Source organism: Tyto alba, unplaced genomic scaffold, assembly GCF_018691265.1.
Source record: "Tyto alba isolate M040663 unplaced genomic scaffold, T.alba_DEE_v4.0 Super-Scaffold_44, whole genome shotgun sequence".
Lineage (NCBI taxonomy): Eukaryota > Metazoa > Chordata > Aves > Strigiformes > Tytonidae > Tyto > Tyto alba.
In genome coordinates, this window is record NW_024881320.1 from 2,548,210 (window position 1) to 2,574,566 (window position 26,357).

At 44.9% G+C, this 26,357-nt stretch overlaps 2 protein-coding genes across 6 annotated transcripts in view; one reads left to right on the forward strand and one right to left on the reverse strand.

Moving 5' to 3' along the window:
- The window catches only part of HECTD4 (HECT domain E3 ubiquitin protein ligase 4), a 77,651-nt gene extending 62,136 nt beyond the window's left edge, over positions 1 to 15,515 (forward strand). For all 4 annotated transcript variants that reach the window (XM_042805702.1, XM_042805705.1, XM_042805704.1 and 1 more), the window contains exons 62-76: positions 964 to 1,171; positions 2,067 to 2,290; positions 2,370 to 2,521; positions 2,746 to 2,852; positions 3,374 to 3,497; positions 4,295 to 4,485; positions 5,110 to 5,256; positions 6,398 to 6,517; positions 6,661 to 6,816; positions 8,735 to 8,838; positions 9,793 to 10,014; positions 10,448 to 10,614; positions 11,117 to 11,312; positions 12,082 to 12,304; positions 12,773 to 15,515. In XM_042805702.1, the coding sequence (XP_042661636.1) occupies positions 964 to 1,171; positions 2,067 to 2,290; positions 2,370 to 2,521; positions 2,746 to 2,852; positions 3,374 to 3,497; positions 4,295 to 4,485; positions 5,110 to 5,256; positions 6,398 to 6,517; positions 6,661 to 6,816; positions 8,735 to 8,838; positions 9,793 to 10,014; positions 10,448 to 10,614; positions 11,117 to 11,312; positions 12,082 to 12,304; positions 12,773 to 12,909 (2,478 nt within the window). In that variant the 3' untranslated portion in view covers positions 12,910 to 15,515. The remainder of the gene's footprint in view (positions 1 to 963; positions 1,172 to 2,066; positions 2,291 to 2,369; positions 2,522 to 2,745; positions 2,853 to 3,373; positions 3,498 to 4,294; positions 4,486 to 5,109; positions 5,257 to 6,397; positions 6,518 to 6,660; positions 6,817 to 8,734; positions 8,839 to 9,792; positions 10,015 to 10,447; positions 10,615 to 11,116; positions 11,313 to 12,081; positions 12,305 to 12,772) is intronic.
- A 390-nt stretch (positions 15,516 to 15,905) lies between these two features.
- On the reverse strand, positions 15,906 to 26,298 carry TRAFD1 (TRAF-type zinc finger domain containing 1). 2 transcript variants are annotated; one of them, XM_042805708.1, is made up of 11 exons: positions 25,950 to 26,298; positions 24,425 to 24,560; positions 24,298 to 24,351; positions 22,799 to 23,072; positions 21,024 to 21,293; positions 20,238 to 20,311; positions 19,825 to 20,040; positions 18,226 to 18,352; positions 17,668 to 17,956; positions 17,116 to 17,185; positions 15,906 to 16,985 (listed from the first exon to the last, which is right to left on the reverse strand). In XM_042805708.1, the coding sequence occupies exons 1-11, from the start codon at positions 25,997 to 25,999 to the stop codon at positions 16,941 to 16,943; spliced, it is 1,605 nt and encodes a 534-aa protein (XP_042661642.1). In that variant the 5' UTR covers positions 26,000 to 26,298; the 3' UTR covers positions 15,906 to 16,940. The 2 variants fall into 2 exon arrangements, with proteins under 2 accessions (XP_042661642.1, XP_042661641.1); XM_042805707.1 differs by having other exon boundaries at positions 17,116 to 17,188.
- Between the last annotated feature and the right edge of the window lie 59 nt (positions 26,299 to 26,357).

Here is a 26,357-nt window from a genome sequence, read left to right on the forward strand (position 1 = left end):
CACAAGGCAATGTTTAATGACTACATTTTCACATATTTTAAATCATCTACAGATTCTTCTACACGGTTACTTTAGAAGAGATGGTAAATTTTGTTGCTATCTGGTACCAAATTAATGTTTAAAAGCATTGTAGGTGGCTGCCATTGATGCCAGATCGCTCCAGGTTTTCAGCTGTGCACGAGAACCCTTACCCTCTGCTGTTACACTAACTGAATGCTGCAGATTTATCAGGAGCTTGCAAAAGCACAGCCATTTCAGATAGCTTGTGCATGTAGAGAGACGTTTTTGCATAGTCTGGGATTGTATCAGTTTCCCTTTTCAGAAGAAAATCAGCTTATTCAGATAGAAAATCTTCAGTTGCTATTCTTAAGCTATTAATTGACGTGAAGACACCAGAGTTGAAATAAACTATAAAGTGTGTACAGAAAGCTGTCAGCGTATTCACATCGAAACCTACGCCAAGTCTGTAGCTGCTCTGATAATGATGCATGGTGGTTATTCTTGGAATCAAAGGAAGTTATTGTTCCTGTTCCCAGTTTGTGTAGCTGAGACTTCAAGGCCTGTGCTAATTTAGATATATTTTTCTAAATGGAGAATGGAAGCAAGGACAGCAGAGTTGCAAATAATGACAGGTTACCTATCTGAAACTTTCAGCTTCTTATCTGATATTTCTAAAGGCTGTCTCTAGACTAAGAAACTGAATAGCTGGTTCAGAACTGTGCCTGATTAACTCACAGCATGGTGATTTCAGTGGCCAGACGTTCTTAGAAAGGATGTTTTCTAGGCTGAACCTGAATTATGAACCTGAATGGTATCAAATTATTGATGTAGAACAACGCTAGAAGAGATGCTGTCGTGATTATCTTCACGGAGCAGGGAGAAAGCTTAAGACCTGAATTCATATAAATGGAAGTTAATTTGTTTTGTCAGAATTCCTGTTAACTAATTTCATTATTTGTACAGATAAGGTCAAGAGCTAAAATAGAGAAAATCCGAGCCAGTCTATTTAACAGTAGTGATCTCATTGGTTTGTCAAGTCTGGATGGTGAAGATGAACTGATGGAAATGTCAACTGAAGAGATTTTAACTGTTTCTACTGTAAATCAGAGTCTATTTGACACACAAGGGAGCCCAGCACTAGAAGATTATTTCAATGATAAGTCAATAAAAGGTATGTGGTTTTCATAATGACAAATATCTCACTTGTATTGTGCATTTTTGGGGGGACATACAGAGTTCAGGTTCTCCTTGTTGGTGTACATTCACTATGACTCACTAATTGATGGGTGACAATGAGAGGGAGCCAGGGAGTAATTTCAAAGCAAGTTTCTTCCTTCTTGTCAGTTGGCAAGCAGCTATTTGTAATCTGAACATTGTTCAACTGTTCTCACAGCTAATCAAACAATAAAAAAAAAAAAAAAAAACAAAAACAAAAACAAAAAAAAAAAAACAACCAAACAAAAAAACATAGAAAACCCCCAAACACCGAAAAAACCCAACCCACAAAATAGTCCCCACCAACCCCAAAAAACCTAGAGTTCTTTAGTGACTTTTTTGAGAAAATAGCCACTGTAGTCATTTACCATTGTTAGACACAGCATAATTTTTAGAGTAGAAACTGTTCAAGCAGAACTGGTAGTAATTTGTATTTTCCAGCAATGTGAAAGCTATACAGACCCTAATACACGGGGACAGGGGAGGATAATACGTGGAGGGAGTTCAGCTGACTGCTAGTTCAATTGATACGTGTCAGTGTGTACCTACACAACATAATCTTTATACTGGCATCATAAATCTAGTTTTTTTCATAACCACTACAGTCGTTCAAATAATAATCACAGTATGTGGCTAAAACAGGCGAAGGCATTCAGTTCTCTATTACGAAGGGGGCATTAGAGCACAGAAAGGTCACAATCTGCTAGTAGAGTTTTTCTAAGTGATTTTTCTCTCTGAGAGGAAGTGGCATGTGATACAATATTTTAACTGAATGAAAAAGTTTTTCCATGTTTCAAATTCTAAACAGTTGTCATGGTATATCGTACCATATTGCTTGCTTCTTTTATTAGGTGAGAAATTAGTCCCAGGTGCTCGGGAAGTCCTCACAGAAATATTTAAAAGCTGCATCCATTCTGAGCAAATGCTGAGCCTAACTCCAGCGAAACCCATTAAGGTTGCTGATATCTATCTTAGTAAAGAGCAGATAAATTCTCAGACTCCTGGCAACCTTCTTCATGTGTTCTTCACGAATGTCCGCCCTCCAAAGAAAGTGCTAGAGGACCAGCTTACTCAGGTAGTGCTTTGAAAACTATTTTCAGCACCTTTGTGTAACTTGAAGGCATTGGGTAATTATTCACTTTCTGTGTTGGAAGATTTTAAGGAAATACGGCGTGCCCAAGCCGAAATTTGACAAGAGCAAGTACAACAAGGCGGGCAAAGAACAGCATCCAGTGAAAGTTGTGAGCACCAAGCGCCCAGTTACTAAACCACCTACAAAGGAAAAGTCTATGCTCAATAGCGTCAGGTCGGTGTCTTCAGCCTTTTGACCGTTACAAAATACTTGATTTCTCTTTAGGAATACAGATTTTTATTCCCCTTTCCCTCTGTGTTTCCATGTATGGATTGGAAGAAGGAAATGCGACTTTGAGATTATAAAAGATTATAAAACTTTGAGACCTTCAAGGAATGTTTTGGTTTCTTGAACAGACAAAAGAAAACTTTTATTCTAACGTTCACTTTGTCCCTTAGCCGAACAGCCTTAAGTGAGAAGAAACCTACTGTAAAGCCAAAATCTCCTGAGAAGAGCAAACCTGAAGAGAAGGACCCAGAAAAGTCTCCGACAAAGAAACAGGAAGGTAGTAGCTTTATAGCATTTTTCTGTAGTATTACATTGTAGAAAAGAAATACATTTTTTGTATTGGCATGCTTATGTGATGTTATGATAGATTTGGTTTGTCTTGGTTTTTAATGAGGCCAACTAGATATTATTTTTTTTTAAATAGTGATTTAAAATGCTGCTTTTATTTGTATGTCTTTAAGCCTGGACTCAGCAGTGTAAGTGAGAGCAAACCATGCTCTTGCAATTCCTGCAATGGTGTGCATAGGCCATATGCATATACTGGGTAGAGAAGCTGACTTTCTAAGAGGTATACTTTCAAGGTTTTTTCTGTACAGTGTGAAATTAGGATATTACGGGGTTGAACTAGATGGTCTTAAATGGTGTTTCTCAACTTAAGTAGGAAAATATACTGAGTTACAAGAGGAAAATTGAACCAGGAGAAAGCTGGCAGGTAGCCACCACAGTGACCGTTTTCCTGTGTGGTGTGTAGACTTTATAAGAAGTCTTTAACTATTTGATGGTTGTATCTTTGCTCAGTTCCTGAGGAAAAGTATTTGACGCTGGATGGATTTCACAGATTTGTGGTTGACCGATCTAAACAGGATATCCGTAGTGTGTGGAGAGCTATTCTGTCCTGTGGCTATGATCTACATTTTGAAAGGTACATTTTGCAAATCTTTTGTAAAGGTGATACTGATTAATTGCGCTCACTTTAAAAAAAAAAAGGTTCGCTCCCAAGTGTTCCTGCTCCAGGTAGCTTTAACCAGAGTGTTAGCCATGGATAGAAGTTTGCATGTTACCACAAGCCTCAGAAGATTGTTGGTTATTGTCTTAAAACATGCTTTAAAAGAGTCACTGTGCTGTCAAAACGCAGGCTCCTGACTTTCTTGTACACAGCATAGCTAAAAAAAATCACATTTCATACTGTCCTTTATAGCTTTCAAACTGCATAATAAGCTGGCCTGATGAGAATTGTAGATCCGTCTGGCTGTCTCTGGTTTCCTTTCACAGCAGCTTTCTCTTCTGTGCACTGAGCAGTTGTTTAAACTGACAGTGTTGTTACTGAGTCAGTAGTAGTGTAGAAGTGGGAACAGTTACTTCCTTGTTAATACTGTACAGGAAGAAAGTTCCTTAAATGAATCCTCCTTATCACCCTGTGTCAAGCCATAAGCTAATTGCCACATCCCCTTCTCCTATATCCACTTCAGATCATAAAGAAGATAGTGCAGTATGTAAGCTTAACAGGCAGTTCCTTTTTTTGGCTTATTATTTAATCAGTGAGGCAAGGTAGGTAATAAATCAGTTCTTACTCTCAAAGTGGAGTTTTTATAATGAAGCAGCTCTGCTTAAGAAAAGAGGAGAGAAGTAGAACAAGCTACCCAATGGTGTGCTCAGCATGCTCTTAGTAAGTAGTATCACACTTAAATTTCAATAGGTCTTATGCCTTTTACATTTCAGGTGTGCCTGCATTGATGCAAGACATGCTCAAAAAGCGTCCCGGAAATGGACACTGGAAATGGATGTAGCCCTTGTCCAGTATATTAACAGGCTTTGTCGTCACCTTGCAATTACACCAGCACGACTCCATCCCCATGAAGTTTATTTGGATCCAGCTGATGCAGCAGATCCCCGAATTTCCTGTCTGTTGAGTATGTATAGATTGTTTGCCTGGAGGCTTTCTGCAGTGGAAGAGCTGGGTAGTGCTCCTGCGCAGCCTGGCTGTCGCCCAGGTCCTTGGAACGTTCCTTTGGAGGTTGCAGACTGGAGCCTCTCTGGGCTCAGGGAACACCAAGTCTAGGTTTTCTCTCCTGGGGTGTGCTCGGGCACCACGGTGCCTTTGGCAGCTTGGTTAGAAATGTGCTGCAACTGTTCTCTGCTCTCCGAGCCCACCTCCTTGAGCAGGCTGGAGCAGGAAGATAGCTGCTGAGCTTAGCTTGCAGGGGGAAGGAAGGCTGGATTTCAATCCTGGACCTAGGCAGACTTTAGTCACCTAAATCCTGTTCCAAGTTCCTTCAAGAGGGTCTCCAGACAATGCAAATTCAGTGATGATAACAGATACTGGGCTCAGGGACCTGGAGACTGGAGATCCAGGCAAGAACATCACAGATCACCACTGTTCCTGCACCTCTGGCCCTCTTGTTGATGCACAGGGACCGGGAGGGGCTGCTTTGGAAGGAAGCTCGTGTGGCTCCTGGGCTGAATCTGCTGGGAAGATGGACTGTGCGTTAGGCAGGGATCTCTCTGTCTCTCTGACTGGATGTTTCCCACCTCAGATGTTCCCGTCGAAAGTCTACGCCTGCGGTTTGCGCTGCTTCAGTCTCTCAATACAACGTTGGAGACCTTCTTCTTGCCGCTGGTGGAGCTTCGGCAGACCGAGATGTACGCTAATAGCATTGCTGCGCTGCTGCAGGAGGCCAAAGGTCAGCTTCTTGGGGAGCACGGGGGTTGCCCTGGAAGGGGGGCACCGTGCACCACATGGAATTCCTTTGGATATTTTGCAGAAGGTTTTAATGCATGTGTACGGGTGACAGAAAGAGGAACGTGGAGGGGAGAGGGAAAGCGAGATCGGGCGTGGTTCCAGTGCGCTAACAAAGGCTTATTGGCTTCATTCTCAGCCCGATAAGCCCACGCACGGTCTGAGGTGACAGCCGAAACTCGGCGTTAACCCAAGGGCACTTCTCAGTGTGGGAGTTGTTCTTTTCCTTGGTTTGTTTTTTAAAGGCGAGGGGGATTATTCTTGCAAGTAATTAATAGACACTCTGCACCTTTCTTGACCATGGAGGGAGCTGGCCCATCTTTTCTGTCTGTGGGTGGCCCTTCAATGTGCCTTTATCTTCTTGGGCATATCCATAAATGAAAATTCTTTGTTATCAGGCAAGCAACAGATCAGGTGAAAGTCCCAGGATATGTTGGCATCCTCGTTGTCACTGAAGTTGTAGAATTAGAGAGATCAAGAGAACACCATGCATTTAAATGGTTTTTACAAGACTTCATTAGACAACAAACAAAATGGTGACTTAGGTCATTACATTTCCCAAACTTGTTTTCTTCTGAAGACAATGATACAGAATTCACCAAAGGTGTCAATATGTGCAAGTAGGCTTTTATATTGGCCCAGATAGAAAAAAAAAAAAAAAAAAAAAGTAATCTCAGTATGAGGAAGTGAAGGATCTTCAGAGATTTGTCTTTATAAAGCCCATATTTTTGGTGCAATGTGAGAGCCCTATTTTTTATCATGTTTTCTTGCCTCTAGCATTACTGTCAAAACATCTCAGATTTCTGAAAGCTATTTGGCAAAGTGCTTCTGATTTAAAGATTCTGGTGGAGTTGCTAGGGTCTATTTGTATAACATTGGAATTGCATTCATCAGTGCTCTAACCTGCTGCACTTCTTCCAGTAAACTTTAGTAACAAATACTTTCCAAAAAAAAGTGGAGTAGCCATATCTTACCTACCTAGTGCAGGTGGAATTATTATTCTACTGTTGTCCATTAGAGAATTTCAGAAAATAGGATTGCAGGAGGATAGAGCAACTATACTGAAATCTGTTTTTTTTATTTAGGTCTAATCTTTTATGACACAAAAGTAACTGTAATGAACAGAGTGCTGAACGCCACCGTCCAAAGAACTGCTGATCACGCAGCCCCAGAGATCACCCTGGATCCCTTGGAAATCGTTGGAGGTGAGGGAAACACTGATCCTTTTCAAAATCCATTTTAATCCGTTGCAATAGGTCAGATCTGTTTTAACCAAGCTCAGATGCTTATTAACGTAAAATACTCGGAGTGTGGGGCTTTTATTTTTTTTTCTTTGGTTTTTAAATAGGGGAGATCCGTTCTTCAGAAAATTCCTATTTCTGCCAGGCAGCGAGACAGCTGGCCTGTGTGCCCTCCTCGCAGCTCTGTGTTAAACTTGCCAGTGGCGGAGACCCTACGTACGCTTTCAACATTCGGTTCACAGGGGAGGAGGTTCATGGAACAAGTAAGTCGGGATCACAGAGTTGCCAGCGGGGGTGACACCGGGTACAGTTGTGAGAACTTACCCCGGGTGGAATCCCAGGTTTTCACCGGAACGTGGCTCGCGTTAACCTGAGGGAGCAGCGTTACCTCCGTGGTGCTTGTAGTCCTGCAGATGGAAGAGAATGAAGCTTCCAAGAATTAAGCAAGCCAGATGGTTAATTTTCATATTTCAGCTAATACAGCAGGAAGGATGTGTGCCTGGGCGTGCGACTTTGCTAACTACAGCAAGTAAATAAAGTAATGATAAGTTGTTTGAAGCACGGGGAGAGAATTTAGTAAGGATGTCTCTCAGGTTGTTTTGGTGCTCGGCCACGGTAAACCCAGACTGTGCTGATAACCAGGACTTGAAGTGCTTGTTAGTAATGAGCTGGGTAACGCTACTGTGGTTTTTATTGTTAAAGTGATGTGAGATTATATAGCAAATAGGTTAAGGTACCATTAAATACTAGTATAGGATGCATTATCAAACATAGCTGTCAGGGAATACACAAGTGTTAATTTAAAATGGTCGTGCTCAAGTGAGGTGGTTTTGAGAATTGTTTTCAACTTGCCATCAGATGTATGACCTTCAGCTTGTCCTGGCCAAGCTGAAGAGATGGTGAGCACGATAAGGTTTTCTTGCTTTAAAAAGTGTCCTTAACTTTTGTGGTAAATAATATTAAAATTGCATCTTCCTCTTTTTTTTTGAGGAGACTTTTATAATATTTCTTGTAATCATTTTAATAATTTTCATGTGACTGGTGAAAAGAATGAACCTCATAGAGGAATAAGCATTGAAGTGTTCTGACTGCACCTAGCCAGTACAGAGACGGAGTCCTCGCGACACAGGAGCACTGCTTTTCCACAGAAAGTGTTAAGCAATAATCTTTCTTTAACAAACAAGGCTATTATGCCTTCTCTTCTCTTGACACGGTGTTTTAACGTCTGAGGTTTCATTTTGTAAGATCATCTTTATGTGGATGCTGCCCAGCCCCATTTGGATACTGGCTTTCTTTGGGGGTGCTGGCTCCGGGGGCTGCTGCGTGGGTTGCGTGTACTCCAGGAGGAGACTTGATTTAAACAAGAGCCAAGAAAAGCTTGCTTTGCAGATCTGTTGAATAATTGATAGGGTATCAAGGCAAATATCAACTATGTGTCAAAGAAGATGGATTGCTGCTATCTAAATTAATGCAGTCTCTGTACTGATTGTACTAGGTCCTTTTTGGAGATTCATGGGGGTATATGGAGGTAGAAAAGAAAAGCCCCAAAGGTGCTTCTCGTATTTCCAGCTGGTGTTGGGATCTATCAAATTGTGTAAAGGAAAATTCTTGTCAGTGTACACCTATTAGCTGAACAAAGGGCTCCTTGATTCTTTCTCTCAAGGAGAACTCTTTTCTTCTTGAGGTCTGTGGTGGTTACTGACAGTATCTATAGAGAGATAAGTGTTATGGCCACAGCTCAGCATCTGTAATGGTTTCTGATGCGTTGCCTCGCTGCTTTCAGCTGTGGAAATGCTCCGTCGTTATGAAGACAGCACCATTCATCTTCTGATCAAGTAACAAATTCCATTTGCAGGCCAGCTGGAGTAACAAAGGTGTGTGCTAGGCTTACACACAGAGTTCTGGAAGACAAAGCAGCACTTAGGAATTCAGCAGGAAGCAATTCATAGTTCCCTGCATGTAATTAAACTATTTAAATGTGGACTTGCACATGAATAGTAGCCTGGCATGGCTGGCATCTACCCCACCCTTGTTTAAGCCACGTGTCTGTGCAGTCAGAGGGGTTAAGCGTGTGAACTAAGGTATGAAACATGATTTCAAGGAGAACAGCAAATTCTGGATAAAAGGCAGTGGTAAGAAGCCTCAGAGGACATTTCATTATTTTGCCCCTCTCTTTTTCAGGTGGATCTTTCCGTCACTTCCTTTGGCAAGTTTGTAAAGAGTTACAGAGCTCCTCGCTCTCCCTTCTCCTGTTGTGCCCGAGCTCTGCAGTCAATAAGAATAAGGTGGGATATCTTAGCGCAAGAAATGAAGTTGCTTTTCTCTTTTTGAATGCATGTGTTTGGCCAGGGGTAGAACACACTCAGTTAGCGATACCGAGAGAAGCTTCAGATCAACAGCCCCTGCTGGCACATCTGAGCAGCCGGATCTCACGTGCCTGAGAACTGGAAATGACTGCTGCTGAATCCCCTCTTGCACCGCAAGTGACTCTGCGGGTACTTGGAGTAGCCAGGTGGTCCAAACAGCAAAATGTAGCAGAATGAAGACTCCTGGTCAAAGTTCACTTTGAGTGAATCTGATTCAGGTCGGATTTAGAGATTGTTCATCTCAAACCAGTGAAGTCAGAGTCTGCTGGTATTTCTCCAGCAATGACACCAGGAGGCTCAGTGCATTGGTAGTAGAATAAGATGCTCCATCCATGCTATTTAATGCATATTTAGCATCCTCCTATTTTGTGCAGTAGATGTATTATAGAAACAAGATAAAGCTTGTGGCCTGGAGAATTTACAGTGGTTGAGGTGTAGTTCCTTCCTAGGAATATTGACAGGGTGGGAAAACAGGTCATTTCCCACAACTTAAGACCAACTCCAGAGCAAACCTGGCTTTGCATACCCAGCCCGTTTCAGAAACATCTCACAGCTGAAAGGTTTAGGTACCGAGCTACTAATACACATGCAGAAGAGTCCTGTGATTAACAGAGCTTGTGAAAGCAGGGCTCTCAAGGGAACCAGCATGATGGTATTGCTGTTGATCATGAAGTGATAAGCTAATGTGATATAATATCACTGTGTAATATATGCAGACTCCATGCCACGCTCGAGCCATCCTTTTGTAGCCAACAGTGTTCGTCACGTTCAAATCGGTATTTTCACAAACCTGTGAACTTGCGGACCCACAGAGTATGCATCGAATGTTAAATACTGGTTTGTGTGCTCTCTTCTGTGTTTTTTCTTCAAAAGGGGAAGTATATTTTGACGCCTAGCCCTATAACCTACGCAGAGGAGCAGTTATTCCATTTCTTTGGGCAGCTCTTGGGTATTGCAATTCGAGCAGATGTTCCTTTGCCGCTTGACCTCCTGCCCTCCTTCTGGAAGACCCTGGTAGGAGAGCCACTGGATCCTGACGTTGATCTGCAGGAGGCTGACATCCTCACCTACAACTACGTCAAAAAATTTGAAAATGTAAGTAACCTTTTTTACCTTTCCCCCCTTTTTTTTTTTTTTTTCCCAGGGTTTCCCCCACAAGCATGTTGTTCTAGTAGCAGCTAAACTGCCTGCCCTAAACAGTAGTGGTTGGCTTCACAGCTAGCAGATGTTTTTCATGTGAGCAGGGTCGTGAAGTGTTTTGACTCATCTTGGCTGCAGGATTTTACATCCTGATGGCTTGGAAAAGCTGCTCAGTCTCCTGTGCTGCCAGGCACAGTGGAATTAAGGCTTCTGAAATGTTTACTGGAGCTTGGCAGTGCTAACCCAGAAAATAACCCACCAAAGCAATTATTGACTTTCACTGTCTGTGATGTCTCCAGATGATAGAATGAGCAAGCTTTGTGATGATACCTTAAGTGAGTCACAAGAATGACCCAGTACGACATGCTGGTCTTGCATTTCGTGACAGATAAATGATGAGACAGAACTGGAAGCTCTTTGTGCAGAAATTGCTTCTCAGCATCTAGCAACAGAGAGCCCTGACTGTCCTAACAAGCCATGCTGCAAATTCACCTACCTGACCATGACAGGGGAGGAGGTGGAGCTCTGTCCCAGAGGCAGACACATTCCAGTGGGGTAAGTAACAGCCGTCTTGGCCGGACTTTGCACTGGGTCACATGGGAAGGAAGCAGCTCTGGAATCATTTTCCAAGCACCAGGCTCTCCAGAGATGCTTTTGTAACAAGCTGAAGGCTGGAAAGATCTGGGAAGGCTTTACATTGGTTGGCAGGAACTTGGAATCGCTGGTGCCATTTACTGCCTTTTGTTCTGTCAGAAATGGAGAGCTGAGGAGCCGTGCTTATCGGCTGTTTGCTGGCTTCAGTAAACCTCCACAATTAGGAGGCTTGTGAATAAATGGGGAAAGTGTGAGGGGGAAGAGGAGGAAGCTGAGGAAAGTGGAATTAAGTTGGGAAGCATCGGAACTAAGAGTGAGAATTAAGCAAATAGTTTATTGCTCACTCTGGGTTATTCAAAAGCGGAATGTCCCCGTGAAACCCTCTGTATGTTAACGGTCTGGGGAAGGGCAAGGGGGCTCTTCTACACTCTCCTTTTTTTGTCCTGAATCTTTGCCCTTGCAGATGGGAGAACAAGGACGTGTATGCAACAGCGATCCGGAGCTTGAGGATGCGTGAGCTGCAGACACCAGAGTGCATGACTGCAGTGCGTGCTGGACTTGGCTCTATCATTCCCCTGCAGCTCCTGACTACGCTGACCCCTCTGGAGATGGAGCTGAGGACTTGTGGGCTTCCGTACATCAACCTGGAGTTTCTCAAGGTGCGAAGAACCGCAGCTTCCGTGGCAAAACTGACCTGGCTGACACGTAGAGGAGAGAACCCTCCCATGGGGGAGGTGTTAGGGGAGAATCTTCTGCTTGTGGTACAGGCAGGACGGTCCCTGGGGAACACTGGCCTGTACCTGGACACCACCCCCTTTGCCCCCAGCGAAGTTTTTTTTTAAGATTTCACTGGATTCAGGAAGTAATGAATGGGGCTTGTGCCAGAGAGAAATAATGAATTTAGGTTTTAACATCAAATTTTAAATCTCTCTCCATTTTCTTGAGCTTTAGTCAATATTTGCTGCTCGAGCTAAAGGCTGAGAGAGCAATTGCCCTTATTTTAAATTGCAAAGTCTCTGAAAATCTAAAATGAATCTGTTACAGATAACCTCTGGTCCTAAATACTTCCACTTCATTACCGTAAGAATTGTGCCATAAGAAGAACTGCTCTCTTGTGTCAGAAGTTGTAGAATATGCTCGGCCGTGGGCGTTGTTTGCCTTATCCAGCAGCACTGCTGAGCTGCCCCGGCCCCGCGGGTTGAACTAAACACTAGGACAAGGCTCTGACAGAAGCTGATGGGCAAAAATGATCCAAACCCACGTGTGTTAACACTCTCCCCTGGCTGGATTTCCTGATTTCTTTGAAAAGGCGGGAGAAGCTGGGGAGGTGTTGCTACCCTCCCCTTCTAGCCTCTCCCAGGGCAAGCGGGGCAGTTTTCTGTGGGGAGGCAGAAGCAGCAGCGGACATCGGGCTCTCTTTTCCCGCAGGCACACACCATGTACCAGGTGGGCTTGATGGAAACGGATCAGCACATCGAGTTCTTCTGGAGCGCGCTGGAGGTGTTCACTCAGGAGGAGCTCTGCAAGTTCATTAAGTTCGCCTGTAACCAGGAACGAATCCCCTTCACCTGCCCCTGCAAAGACGGAGGCCCCGATACCGCCCACGTCCCGCCGTACCCCATGAAAATCGCTCCCCCCGACGGGGCCGCAGGTCTGTTTGCTCTCGGACTCCTGAGGCAAAGAAAAGCAGTTGCGCTCGCGTGGTGGTTCTGTCAGTTCCCCTTTTTCTAATTTAAACTTGTATTTTATGCACAGAGGATGACAAGTGAGAGGCAGGTAGTGATGGCTGTAAATAAGGGGAGGGGGGACTTGTTTTTAAACCGTGTCAAAACAAAAATAGAAGCGAACCGCTTGAAACATTGCCCCCGAGAGACAATAAGAGACTTTGTATAATATTTGGCTCGTGTGCTTTTGAAATGAGAGGGCTATCAGAAAAACACCACCCTGAGGACTGACGGAGAAGCGCAGCAGTGTGTGAGGTTCAGGAGGCGCGTGACAGGCAGGAATTTTTTTATTTCACCACTACTTAGTACGGGGCGTGGGGGAAGGATGCTTTTGGAGACTGAGGTGAGGAGCGGCGGGCACGTTCAAACCCTTTGTGGCTCCTCTTCCCCTGCAGGTTCTCCAGACTCGCGGTACATCCGTGTCGAAACGTGCATGTTTATGATCAAACTGCCTCAGTACTCCTCGCTGGACATAATGCTGGAGAAGCTGCGATACGCCATCCACTACCGGGAGGATCCGCTCAGCGGCTGAGGGGGAGAGGGGATGCCTCGGGGGGACGGTCGGGATCGTTTCGTGACTCCGCTAACATTGGAAACCCTTCAGTTCACGTCAGAATACCTCCTGTAACACTGTGTGACGAGCTGGAGGTTAATTTATTTTCTGAACTTTTGTTCCTGTTACAATAATTACTGGACAACTTACATTTTGTATTCGTAGACTTTGTGGTGGACTGGTTATTTTGCTGCCTTGTTTGTGGAATATTTGTAGGATAGTTTAGTAAAGACCAGTTTGTGTATAATTTAATTTTGAAAAACCTTTCAACATGTACATTTCTAATTTTGTAATTTAGAATTCTATTACCCATGCAAACACAACAAAAGCGAGGGCGTTCGGAGTTCAGGAGCACCTGGAGGTGAAGGTTTGTAGATCGCTCTCCCCTGAAACATTTTTGAGTACAAAAATGGAAAGAATCGGGTGTGGGGAGGGAGTCGCTGCAGGAACAGAGCACGGTACCTCTTCTGTCGCAGGCAGAGGTCGTGCAGAATTGCTGGCACTTGCTTGAGTTTTACAGCAGAAAAATGTGCTGCCAAACTGCATGTTGACGTTTCCACCGTTTTCTTGTAACTTTTTAAACTCTGCGCAAGCACACGAGGCGCTGCCACAGTTAATCTGGGGTTTCAGCTCGACACTTTTCACTTTTGATTCTGGAGATTTGTAATTGAAGGAACAGTGAAAGGGTTGTAATTCGGTTGGGTTCTTGCCCCAGATGTTCTGGAATGTCTGCTTGGCTTAGTAACAAAATCATTTATTGTAATTAAAATGCTAGCAGAAACAAAATGGCTTCTCTCTGTATGGTGTAAGATACCACAGTTCAAGCTTCTGATCTGTGACTTTATCCTATTTCCGACTGAGCTTTCAGAATAATCAGTGCGTGGTTAAACACCCGTAAACTCATCTTTGTACTCAAAAATGATCTTTGATCTAGGAGGAAATTATCCAAGAAATGTGACACCTGCAAGGAGGATGAGGCGTGAAGATAAAGCTGCTGTTTTCTATGGAAAGACGGTAGCAGGCTGGGGAGAGAGAACAAATCTCCGAGTTTAACTTTTGTACGTTGTGAAATACTTCCTGGGGTGGTTTCGAAACGCCGCGCCAGCGCCTGCATCTTCCTTTACTCCTGTAAAAGCCGTCGCCCTGCGCCGGGTGCGTTCAGAAGCGCGGGCGTCGCTTTGTTAATCCCTCGGAAGCCGGAGGATTCCCCGCGTGCTGACGGAGGGACGAGAAGAGCCCGGGAGCGCCGCGGGCCGGATTCCCCTTCCGGCGAGGAAGTCTACACCGGGGTGTAACTGTACCTTAAGGTTGGTATTAGGTGTCTTTAGAAGACGGCATACGCTAATTCGGCTTGTCGGTGGTAATGGGAATTGAAAAAGCTGTATTTATTGTATATTATTGTGAATATTGGGAATGATGAGTGTGTGGTACTTGGAAGATAAGATGTGAGTAAGAGAGAACAGCCTAAACCAGTGTGTATATTCTTGTTCTTCTGTGAGCGAATGGAAAAACGTGTGTGCAACAGTTGTAGAGGTAGTTGTTGGCATACAGAGTCTCCAAATCCCGTGGTGAGGGACGCTGTGTTACCCCTCTCTTGCATATTGCCCTTTCAAAGGAACAGATACTTGTCGGAAGAATATTTACTCTTGCAGCTTGTCCATTTCCTGGTAGAAGCGTAGACGTAGCGGCGGGAGCGCAAAGCCGTGGAGTTCACAAAGCCCGGGGGGAGGAGGAAGCGGGAGGGAGGGCTGGGGCCGTGCCGCAGGGAACGGCGCGGAAGGGCGGCTGCATTTAGGGGCAGAACCGCCGCTCCCGGGTTGGTTTGGGGTTGAAATGGCCCATTTCAGGCCCTTAATGCTTTGGGCGGACTCGCGGGGGTTGGAGAACTCGCTATGCCAACGGCTTCCAAGGCTGTTGATCACGGCTGTGAGTCCGGAACTGCTGCTACTGTCTGTCTGCTCCTTCCAGAGCACACTGGAGTGGAACGTATCTGCAGCTTGGCCCTGACAAGTGTGCTGTAAAGTTACTTGATACATATTTATTACAATTAATTATTTATGATTACAGATAACAAACTTCTAGTCAATGCTGTTTACACCTCGCTGTGTAAATGAAGCTTCTTATACAAGAAAAATGTCACACCAATAAATAACCTTCATCCACTTTGTTTTTTTTCTGAGGAATGTCCTGCAAGAGAAGTTGTGGCGGGGCTGGGCTTTTTTTTTTTTTTTTTCCCACATGACTAGGAAGGAAGTGCTGCAGCGCTTTGACTGTAGCTCAAATGGCCTTTTAATTAAAGCTTTTCTAATCATCACTACTTCCTTGTGCTTTAAATGAACTTGACATTGTCTGTAATAGGCTTGTTTGTCAAAGCAAAGATTGGTTTGTGATTTTTTTTTTTTTTTTTTTTTTTTAAATATCTATTCATTCAGAATGTAACATTATACTAAACAATGGAAAAACTCTGGAGCTGGGTATTAGTTCTAGCTTGGTGTGTGTCCATCTCGGTGCCGTACACAGCATTAACCTGTTAAGTGCTCTTGGCCATAGAGTGTACACTTGCATAAAGGAGATTCTTAACATCCCTTTAGATGTATCGTGTCCTTCTTTGGGGCTGGAACAAATGCCACAAATCCTCCGCTGCAGAAGCTGCGCCGAGGCGGAGGATTGGAGCTGCTCGCAGGGACGGTGCAGGTTATCTGCTTTTCAATTCCCACTTCTAGGGGTTAATACACTGTAATTTGTATTTACTTGGAACAGAACTGTAAATATTTTGTACAAAAGGGAAAGCAAGCACAAGGACTGCTCACACGCAGTCTGGTGGGTGCCTGAGCCCTCCCGCAGCCTCAGCTGCTGCCTCTGCTCCCAGGGGAGTTATTTTCCTACTAATGCTCTCTGGGAGCCGGCCCTGGCACCCCCTTCACTCGCTGACCTGGCCCCAGCCCTTCTCCCCAGCAATGCCAGTGCAAGGTTGGTTGCCACCTCTTTTTAAAATACCTTTATTCTGCTTTTCTTGTACAAATAAATGCTTACATTTGGTGGAAGTGGCTGGCAAATGTCTTTATTTGAGAAGCAGGATCGCTTCAGCCCCTCCTTGGCTGTCCCTGCTGCAGGCTGGGGCTGGCAGCAGAGCCCAGGCCCAGCCCTGCCCCAGGAGGCTGCTGGGCTAATTAGCCCTGCTAATGCCATCTGCCCTACCCGCTTAATTAGGCTGATGCCCCCACTTGTTCTCTCAGCTCTGCATTGCCCCTTCCCCAAGCCCCTGGGATGCAAATTAACCAAGACCAACTGCAGGCAAAAACCTAGCATCCCCTGCCTCATGGAATGCAGCTGCACCCCACCAGTGCTTGGGAGGGCGGTAGATAAATTTTATTACAAGGAATTTAAAAAGCGTGGACTAAGCCAGCATTAAAAAGCGTTTTACAAGGCAGCCAGGGGCTTGGAGCTTATCCCCTGACAGCTCTAATCCCCCTCCCTGGGTGCTGGGCGCAGGCGCTGACACCCAAGGACACAGAGCAGGGTCAGGGCCCTCCCACCCCGGCAGCTTTAGGAGGGGGTTCAGCTGCTCCCCACTCCCTCCAGCTCCTGCTGCCCCTGGGCCGAGCCTCGTCTGCTCTGGGGGGTTTCTGGTTTTCATCTGGTGCTGGTGGGAGAAAGGGGCGAGCCCGGGAGCAGCAGCACCAGGAGAGAGGCTGGAAATTCCCTTACTGGGTGTCCCAAAGAGCCACCACAGCCACAGAACCTCCCCAGGGCACGGGGAAGGGGGTTTGCTGCCTCGGGACAGCACTTGTATCAATCACCAAAGTAAAAACCTGTAGTATACTCTCATGAATCAAAAATACATATATATATATATATATATATATATAAAATGATCGCTGCCTGTAAAAATTTAAACTCATAGAAAGTCTTCAATGACACAGCAATCTAGGAATTTACTTGCGCTCAGATAAAGCAGCAGTGCAGAGTGAAGGCGGAGAGTGCTGAACGTGTTTTCCGTAAGCAGTAGATCACTCCTCCTCAGGCTGGCCAGGTGCTGAGCTCGGGGCTTTTGCCTCAAGAAGGGGGAAAGAAAAAAGTAAAAATGCTGTTTTCAAAGTGTAGTTGGTAAAAAGGAATTGACAGAGACCTCCCTGAGGTGGGCAGGCCTGTGCAATCAGCTTGTGGTTGTGGCACAACCCTCACCTTGGCGTTCCTGCGCCGGAGGGTGACAGGACCATCTGCCAGTGCCGGGCGCCTTCCTGTGGCGTGACTGCTGCTGGGGAAGAGGAAGAGGAAGGACGGTGTCAGGGGAAACAGGCCCATCCCCCCCCCACTCCCACTGGTGAACGCACACAGGCCCGTCAGAGCGGGGAGGCCGGGGGAGAAGCCTGTCCCATGCCTGAGCCCCGACACTGTTATTTTTGTAGCAGAAGAACCAGATCCTGTTCGAAGCAAAAAGCTGAGCACACTGCACTGGACAGAGACCAAGGCTTTATCCTACATTTCCTCCCTGTGACACTTTGTCCGTTCTGTTTTGATACAAAAGCCTCTGGTGGCTGTTTGAAACTCAGAGACGCACCAGCCCAATTAAACCCGAGTGAAACCCTTCCAGCCCCAGGCAAAGACAAGGGAATCCAGATTTCCCCCCAAGGAAAGGAGGCAGAAGGCGGGTTGGGAAGTGAGAAGGTGCCAGCCCAGCACAAACAGCCCTCTGACCGTGCCACCGCTCCTCATGCTGGGAGATAAAGGCGTTACCTGGGCTGGGCTGGAGCACTTCTGGAGAAGGCGGGGGCCAAGGCTTCTGCCTGGGAGCTCCGAGCAGGTCGTGTCCCGCCTGCAGAGCCGCTTGCTCCCCTGTTCCTGGGCCTCCCCTCGCTGCCTGCCGCCCTCCCGGCCTTCCCGCCCAGGGCGGGAGCGTCGCGCGGCGCGAGGGGCAGCGGCACCTTCCGGGCGTTCGCCGGGTCGCTCGGCGACTCGGTGCCTCGTGCCGGAGAGCTGAGGCGCTGCTGCCCAAAGCCTTCCCGGCACCAAGGAGAAACATCCCCTGCAGGGACAAGAACGTAGTGTTTAGCAGGAAAAACAAACACGGCAAGAGACACGAGAGACCGTTCAGGTAACAAAACCAGACCCCATTTCCATTCCAGCAGCGCACAGCTTCATAACCAAGATCTTTAAGGATATCGAGTTTTGGTGATTTAATTTTTTTTTTTTTGCATAAAAGTAGAGGACTGAAGTTTTTTTAGAGACCACCACCGATTCACCTTGGAAGATTCAAAGGAAGAGCGCGTGCGCAGGGCTGTGTTTTACCCGCACCTTGACGCCTGGTTCGTCTCCGAGCCAGCTCTGGCGAGTCTCTTCTCTCGCCGCCGGGCCGAGGCGGCGGCAGCTGCCGCGATGGAAAGCTGGCGGCCGGGCTGGCCGGGCGCAGGTCGCAGTGGTGCTGAAGCAAAACATACATTTAGCTGCTGAAATGACAGCTCCGTCAGTCCCGTAAAGCACTGCAGAGCAGCACCCCCCCCCGAAAGACGAAGGTCAGGGGGGAATTGTTTTTAGGAACAGGCAGATGCTGCTGCCGACACCCCCATCTCCTCTCACACAGGCTATCCTGCTTATAAAGTCATGTTCTTCTGCAGGTTAATTACATCAAGGAACAACAAAATAAGATGACAGAAACCCACCTGACACAAAACAGAAATACAAACTAAAAAGGAAAACACTGTTTTACCTTTTTTAGATACCAGGAATACTATGTGGAACACAAAACTTTAAATGCAGGGTGTCCTTTTCCTGGTTTGTAACCAAATGCTATTGTTGCAACTCAGCTCCCGTAACTAATTCTCAACAAGTCCTGATTATTGTACACCAACTTCACCAAAAGTATGAGAAGCTGGTAGATAAAGTGGCCTTTGCATTCTGCATTTCCAAAATAGTTAGACAGGGTGAGGGGTCAAAAAAAAAAGCCTTCCAACAGCTAAGTGTAATAGGAAGTAGATGGGACTTCTCCTCAGTGTCAAGCATGACTATTTAGCAAAAGATAAGCTTTAAAATTTTATCAGATCTCATTTCTATTAATACTGATTTTACTACCACCTAGGAGAGGAAAGGCCCAGAAAAACAAACAAGCAAAACACAGCTTCACTGGTTTGTTAGCTAGGACTAAGAATGTGAAAGAGCCGTGAAACAGAAAATGAGCAAGTTCAGCGTTTTCATAAATTGTCTGTAACACGGCAAGTTCCAGAGGACTCGCTCTTCCACATGCACCCCACTCCCTGGCTCTGCTCCGGGGGCGTACGGAGGCATTAAAGCACCAAGTGGTCCAGCTGGTATCTGCCCAGCATCCCTGAGAAGCAGCAACAGCTCCAGCAGTACCAAGACCTGGTGTTTTCCGTGTGAGAAGCATTCGCAGCGATGCCTGGGAGATGCGGAACACCCCAGCAAGCTCCCCGCAGCACCCACCACTTCTTCCTCAGGCTGAGCTTCCGATGCATTCCTGCTCTTACCCTTTTTCTCTCTCTTGACATCTACCCTCCGAGACATTCCTCCATCTCCTAGATTTGTAGTCTCTTCTCTCCTACCAACACAAGTTATACGCTCAGGCTCCTCTCCCACCTTAGCTGAGTCATACATCCTGGTTTCAACACGACCTTTATGGATAAGTCAGACCTTTATATTGTGCAATTTCAGGGCCTTTTGTTTTCATTAAAAGAGCTTTCAAAATAATTGTTATTTTTTAGTAAAAGCCTCAGCATACCACAACATTTCAGATGGGACCCAAGAGGCTTTGTTGAGGAAGATGTGACACAGGGGACAGGTACTGGAATTCCTGAAATGAGCCACAACAAGGGGCTGCAGGACTTGGTGCAGTTCTCAAACAACTGGATGTGACACAGCAAATCAAGTTCTGTTTAGTACCTGATGATGAAAGAGCGTCTCCTCCTCTAGCTGGATGCCACAAAATTCACATGGAATCATAATGTTTCCTTCTGCCTGGACAGCTTGGGGCTGGTATGAAGAGAGAGATCTCCAGCTTTTGGACCCAATGGCACGCAGACCATCATTTTCTCGTGGATTTGGGGAAGAACTTCTTTTACTGAACGAGGCAAAGGCACTTGCTGGGTTACAACCTGTCTGTTATGCAAGCAACACGGAAAAATTAGCTTTCCTACTGAGCACAGATGGACTTTCAAAACCATGCTTTGCAAATACCAAACTGCTGGAGTTCTCACTCAGTACCACCGAGTGAAGGCTGCACCCTTTGTCAGTCACAGCAACGGAAAAAGGCCTTTACCACAAACCCATAGATACAATACAAGAAAGTACTACACCTGGTGAAGAATCAGATCTTCAGCAGGGTAAAGTTCCTCGCAAAATTCACACGGCAGCATGATGATCTCATCGCCTGCAAAGTAAGTAACAGTTATATCCTCTACCACAGAGAAGTTTGATGCAGTTGGACCAACTTATCTTCAAAATCCCTAAGCAATAGGCTTCTGTTCTGTGCCGCAGGACGGCAACTTGAGCAAATGCTAAGGAAACACTCTAGGTCCACTTGCCGAATGTCACATAAGAAATTCACGTCACCCAGAGTGAGAACAGTGTCTTGGGGTCAAAGATATATCGAAAGGTCTGGTAAAAAAGCCTATTACTGCTTTCAATAAACCCTTTAGTCCCATTTCTCCTTTCAAAATAAGCTGGCATGTCAGATTTCCCCCAGTTCCTCCCTTCCTATCATGTTTACTTCAGCAAGAAAGCTCTCACCCACCCAGTTGTTACGAAGCTCTCACCACATACCAAGGTCATTATGGCTTTTATTTCTTCTTGTCTTGTTTCAGCAACAGCTCTTTGAAAGCAACTACTGTAAACAATAATATTGCTAAGTTTTGAGGGAACAGAAGATAAAATTGAAGAAAGGAAGGAAGAATGGTACTCGTGGAGAGTCTAATCTCCTGTGTATTCATTATCTAAAAATGATTTAGAGGGAGTCTCAAAGACACTCATTTTAAAACACCTAGATAATCTCTAACGTTCCCAATCCAAGAATCCTCTCTTTTCTTCTCCCTTCCCTCAAACATTAAGGAAAAAGCCACCACCACAACAGCATTTATACTTACTTTTTATGCGGTTTGGTGTGCTAAAAGACACGAAGGAGTCACAGGAGAAGATATCTGATGAGTCTGTTTCATCAAGACAGGCAGATGGCACAGACTCTTTGGTGTAGTAGTTTTGCCAGAAGTCACTGGGAATTTCAGCTGCAGTATTATTGTGAGGATTATTCTCATTTTGTAGACTAAGAGCCAACACATAGTCTAAATCGGCATTCCACTCTTCATAAAGTGAAGAATTAGCGTTTTCTTTCCTCTCCAACTGCTCCAGTTCATCCTCTTCAAAAACATAAATATCATAAATTTGAGAGAACGTTAAGCCTGCAACAAGCAGTTCCCCCTTCTGGACACCAAACTAGCTCAGCCACGAGGGGTTCACGTGCACATGTGGACACTCATCGAGTTCAGCGTTCAAAGCCTAAAAGAACACCTGCATCAAATCCAGGAGGAAGGAAAACAGTCGTCCTATTTTTGTTTGTAACAAGCAAAAAAGGAGAAAAACAACAAAGTCGTTCCTCTTATTCCAAAAACTTGAACTTAAGTTTCTTGGAAGCTTTACAAAGTCACTGAGGAACCGTTGGTGACCTGCACTGTGAACAAGGCCCAATAATATACTGTACTCTCATCCCTTTTACAAGGCTGAAACACTTCAGCTTCATTTTTCAGTATAACAATGGGAAAACAAATTCCTTTTAATGCTACTACATTTGACAACAGTAGAAATTATACACGTAGAGAAGAAAACCATGATATGGTTTCTGGTAGCAAAGCTACGCTGAAAAGAAAACCAGGGTTACAGAAAAGGGCACAAGACTCAACTGCTGATGCCTAAAGACAGGCAAAGTGCTCCTTGCCCATGCTGGCTCTTTCGAATCGCTCTGATACTTCGTTTGTACTGATTACACAAGAATTTTAAACAAAGCTTCCACGTGCATAAAAATACCACTTGTGAGCACTCTTTGGAAGTCAGTGTAAGCAACCTACAAGTTACAGCTCTCCAGATTATTCAGTTTTATTAACTAAGCCCAGAAGTTATTTCCACAAGCCGGGCAGTTTTCTACAGCAAAGACTGTCATTCAGAATTCTGCAATGTTAAATCCTCTGAGTGGCCCATGGCATGAAGTAGAGCACAGACTGAGCTGAGAGCCCATGAAAAGGTTATGTCTTAAGCGTGACATGACCCCCTGCACATGGAGGTGAGAGATTAGAGGCTTAGGAAAAAGCAGAGGCATGGGTAATAGTCTCAGCTATGTCCAAACAGGATCTCACCACAGAAATGCTCAGCAGTACATATGTGAAACCCCATCCAGATCTTACCCACCCTTCTACTTAAGTAAAGAGGAGTGCAGTTGCTAAACAAAACCAGACAGAATTTGCTTTTACCAAACAACTCCAATTTCATTTTTAAGCCTGACACTTTGAGACAAAAGAACGGGCAGTGGACTGGGCTTTCACACCAGATACCTCAGCAGTCCTCTGTTCAGCCGGCTTATGCCTTCGCAGTTCTGTTCCATGGTAAAACAGCCCCACTCACAGTGCTTCTGGAGCTTTCATTATTCAGTATTTTCACAGAAAGCAATTACCTTATACTTGGATCAGCTGCCAAATACCAAATTAGAAGCCAATTACTGCTCTTCTTTATACCCTACCTCGCTTTTGATTTCTTTGTACTGCTGAAACATCTCTCCTGCTAATGTCCTGAAGGGTTTTGTCTCCTACACAGCTGCTATAAATCTGCTTTTCTAGCACCTCAGGCATTCTCCACAAAGGCCCAGCACAGTTACCTGATCGTAGCCGGTTTCTAATGTCTCGAAGGGTGTGCAAATCTGCCTCCTCATCCTCAAAGCGAGGCACTGTTCTGCTTCCTCTTCCTTGTTTCACCTCTTGCCCGCACACTCGAGGATGCCCTTTCAGATCTTTCACCATGATGTTATGGCCACACCCACCACACGTCTCAGTCCTAGCTCCGCAGTAGATTTCGTGGTCCTGGAGCTTGCTGAAGGCGAGCTGTATGTCACAGTACTGGCAGAGGGCAGGACGCAGAGGGCATGCTGACGCCTGGAAAAAGAAAAGAGGGATTATTCTTCACATATGGAAGACTGAGGCAAAGGTGGAGGGAGGTTCTCAGTTTCCTTAAGAGTTGAACGGTCTATTGTTTCTTTAGCCAGATACAAAGCTACACTAAAGAATAGCCGGGAATAAGATACTACGTGAGAAATGCAAGAACAACGTGTTGTATAACCTGTGTAGTCATAAACATGCCAGCTGGAGCACTCCAAATACTCAGAACAATTTTTTGTAAATCTGTAATGCTTGGACAGCAGATCCATATAGTGCTTTTCGAAGTCAGCTTTTAGATACAGCCTTGAAATCCAGTTCTAATCAAACTTAACTGAGTGATAAAAAACATGTTAGTATGTGTTTTATTAGGGAACAGATTTACATCTCATTTACTACTTGACAAGAATTGCTGGCATATGTTTTTTACCCTACACTGAATGACAGGTAAATTGCCCTTCAAAAGGGGTTAAACATAGGAAAAAAACACGTTAGACTTGCAGATGCTGCAAAAATACATCATCATTTGTTTTACAAACAGAACTGAAAGCACTATACACAAACATGCAGGATAAACTACTTCTAGGGCTTTGAACTGGATATACCTTCGAAGAAAATCCTCTTTTCTATTTTTCTATTTTCCCTTTTTTCCTCAGCCATAAGCAGACTTAGGTGGCACTTCCAGAGATGACTTTACATGAGCCCATAGGAAGGAAAGGTACTGACATTTATAACAAGATTGCCTGTGATAGCAACCAACTGGATTCAGAAACTCAGAAAAATCCCACTGTGTCCCACTTTAGGTTTTTTTTTACAACCTATTTTAAAAGTTTGTTTGAACATAATGAGTTATTAAAACTCACATAATGACTGCAGCAGAGTCAGGAATGCATAACGTTAAAGGGATGAAGAAAGTCAAGTTAATCATATTCGGTACTTTTGGAATAGCATACCATTTTTCATCTTCATCAGCACTAAGGACAAAATCACCAACTATCACAGATACCCCTTTGGTATGAAGACTTGAGCAGGCTCCACCACTTTACAGTAGTTTCCAACCACCTTCTCTCAGAGGGTGTGAATTTAAGAAAGCATGGTTCAATAAAAAGGATGCATAAATCACAGGTTGGAATCCAGGTCTTGGCTGACAGAAAGGCTCCAGAATCAGTGCCTAGAAATACCACAGAGTATTTTCCATGCGACTAATAATATAACGTCCACCCACCTCATGATCCTTCAAGAGACTGTTTTCTATCTTCATTCTACACTTGCAGGTAACCTACAATAAACAGGCTTCGTTAGATTAATAGCCACAGAAGTCAGCAATTTTAGAGGAGAAATTTGTTTCTCACCTGCCCGTGTTCAGACTCAATATGGGTCTTCATTTCAGACTTTGGGATTGATTCGCTGCAGTAGCGGCATACTTCAATATTTCTGCTACAGTGAATTTCATGAATGATGAAATTAACAGCAGGAATATCCTTTTTGCTATGAGAAAGTCACAGAGGTTACTTTGCAGAAAATACACTGACAACAATTTCAAGCAGTTCTTCATAACAAAAAAAAAAAATCCTAAGAAAGCTTTCTATGAATTCATGCTTTAGAGAACTAACTAAAGCGAAAGGCAAGCCCAACCAGGCCTCAATATTCCTTTATAGGTGGAATATTAACGTATATAGCATGCAAAATCCACAATTTTCACACTGCTTTAAGATAAAATCAAGGCAGATTTATTTTTTTATATGAAAGACAAATTTTGAAGTTATCACCAGGTTCAAGTTAATAAACTAATGAACTAATCCAAGAAGGTAAAAGTTTCTTCCTGAAAATAACTTGGCTATCAGAGGTCGAACAGTACTCTGCTTGGAAAAAAATAAGTAACAGACCCTGTTAGGCCAGATCTGTTCTGTGAAGGATAGCAGCAACATATTACTCTGTAGCCAAAACTCCCTAACTCACCTCGTATCTAAGATATTAATTTTTTTATCCTGAGGAGGATGCAAGATTTGCAAACACAAAAGGTCCAAAAAGAACTCGGGCAGTAAGAGCTTAGCCCTTGTTCCTGCCTCAAGCAGTCAGCATCATTTCTAGATGGGTGTACCATTCCTCCCCTCTCCTCCCAAGAAATCAGCCTTCAAAACACGAAAATTTTATAACCTATTGCTTAGTGCCCTCCATGTCATAAAAGGAAAAACACTAAAGCTGTTCAGTTGCCAGATCCCAAACAGCCAACAGCCTGGCAAAGCAACAAAGTCCAACAGCAGTGTCTGAACAGCACAGACTGGCTGCCTCCAAACAAACTAGCCTGATGTTGCAAGATTCTGATGCCTCATTGAGGGGGAAAAAAAAAAAAAAAAAAAAAAAAAAAATGGTTAATTTCTTTAGCTGCTTGTATTCAAGATGGAACTTCTGAAATTACATCATTATCAGTAAATGCATTACCAACACCAGAACATCTTAAGGAAGAGGTCTGATAGCAAAGAGAAACAACTGCCACAACAATATGTGCCCATTGATTCTACTCTTACATCTCTGCTTCTGAGCCACACAGCTGCTAAAGAAAAACTTGCGATCACGTACTTCACGCGTACCTCACTGAAAATCAAGTCTTTATCTCTACTGGAACACTCTGGTTTCTATCTGGTTGCCCGTTAAGTCAGGAAATTGAGTAAAGGCGGAAGAAAATTGTTAAGACGGTAATACTTAACAAAGTAAAACCCAAACATTTCTAAAATGATAGCAGGTTCGTTATTAATTTGCAGCTCCCAGTATTTCACAGCATTTCAGGGAAATATGTTCTGCTTATTTGCCTGCCTGCCCCAAGGCCAGGCACCCACCCAGAGACACTCCGGACAAACATTCGCTTTCATTTCTTACCAGTTGCCACACAGCCGGGTTTCCGCCTCGGGAACTGCAGCTATAGCCATTTCTTTTCTGGTCTGAGGTCTCGAAGAGCGGGCCCCCTACACCCCTTCAGCCCCTCAGCGACGGGGGGTACCCGCGCCCCGCGGGAGAGACGCGCCCGCTCCCTCAGCCGGGGGCGGCGGCGCCTGAGGGGAGCGGCGGGGAGACGACGCTCCCCAGCGCGGGGAGGGCGGTTGAAAGACGGGGAGGAGTGGGGGAGGGGGAAATTAAAAAAAAAAATAAAAAAGAAAAAAAATCAACCCAGCACCGAGAAAGAGAAGCCCTGTCCCCGCTGCCCCGGCTCCTCGGGAGCCCAACGGCCGCCCCGCCCCGCCCCGCGCTCCTTCCCCCCCCGCCCCCGGGCCGGCCGGGCCGGCGGCT

Excerpts from the sequence above, each read along its gene's own strand:
- TRAFD1 (XM_042805707.1), bottom strand. The coding sequence starts at position 25,999 with ATGGCTATAGCTGCAGTTCCCGAGGCGGAAACCCGGCTGTGTGGCAAC. Across the intron at positions 20,041-20,237 it reads AAGATCTGATTCTTCACCAG|ACAGGTTGTAACCCAGCAAG; the intron begins GTGTAGTACTTT and ends CTTGCATAACAG. Across the intron at positions 17,957-18,225 it reads GAGACGAACCAGGCGTCAAG|GGGATGTTTCTCCTTGGTGC; the intron begins GTGCGGGTAAAA and ends TTGTCCCTGCAG.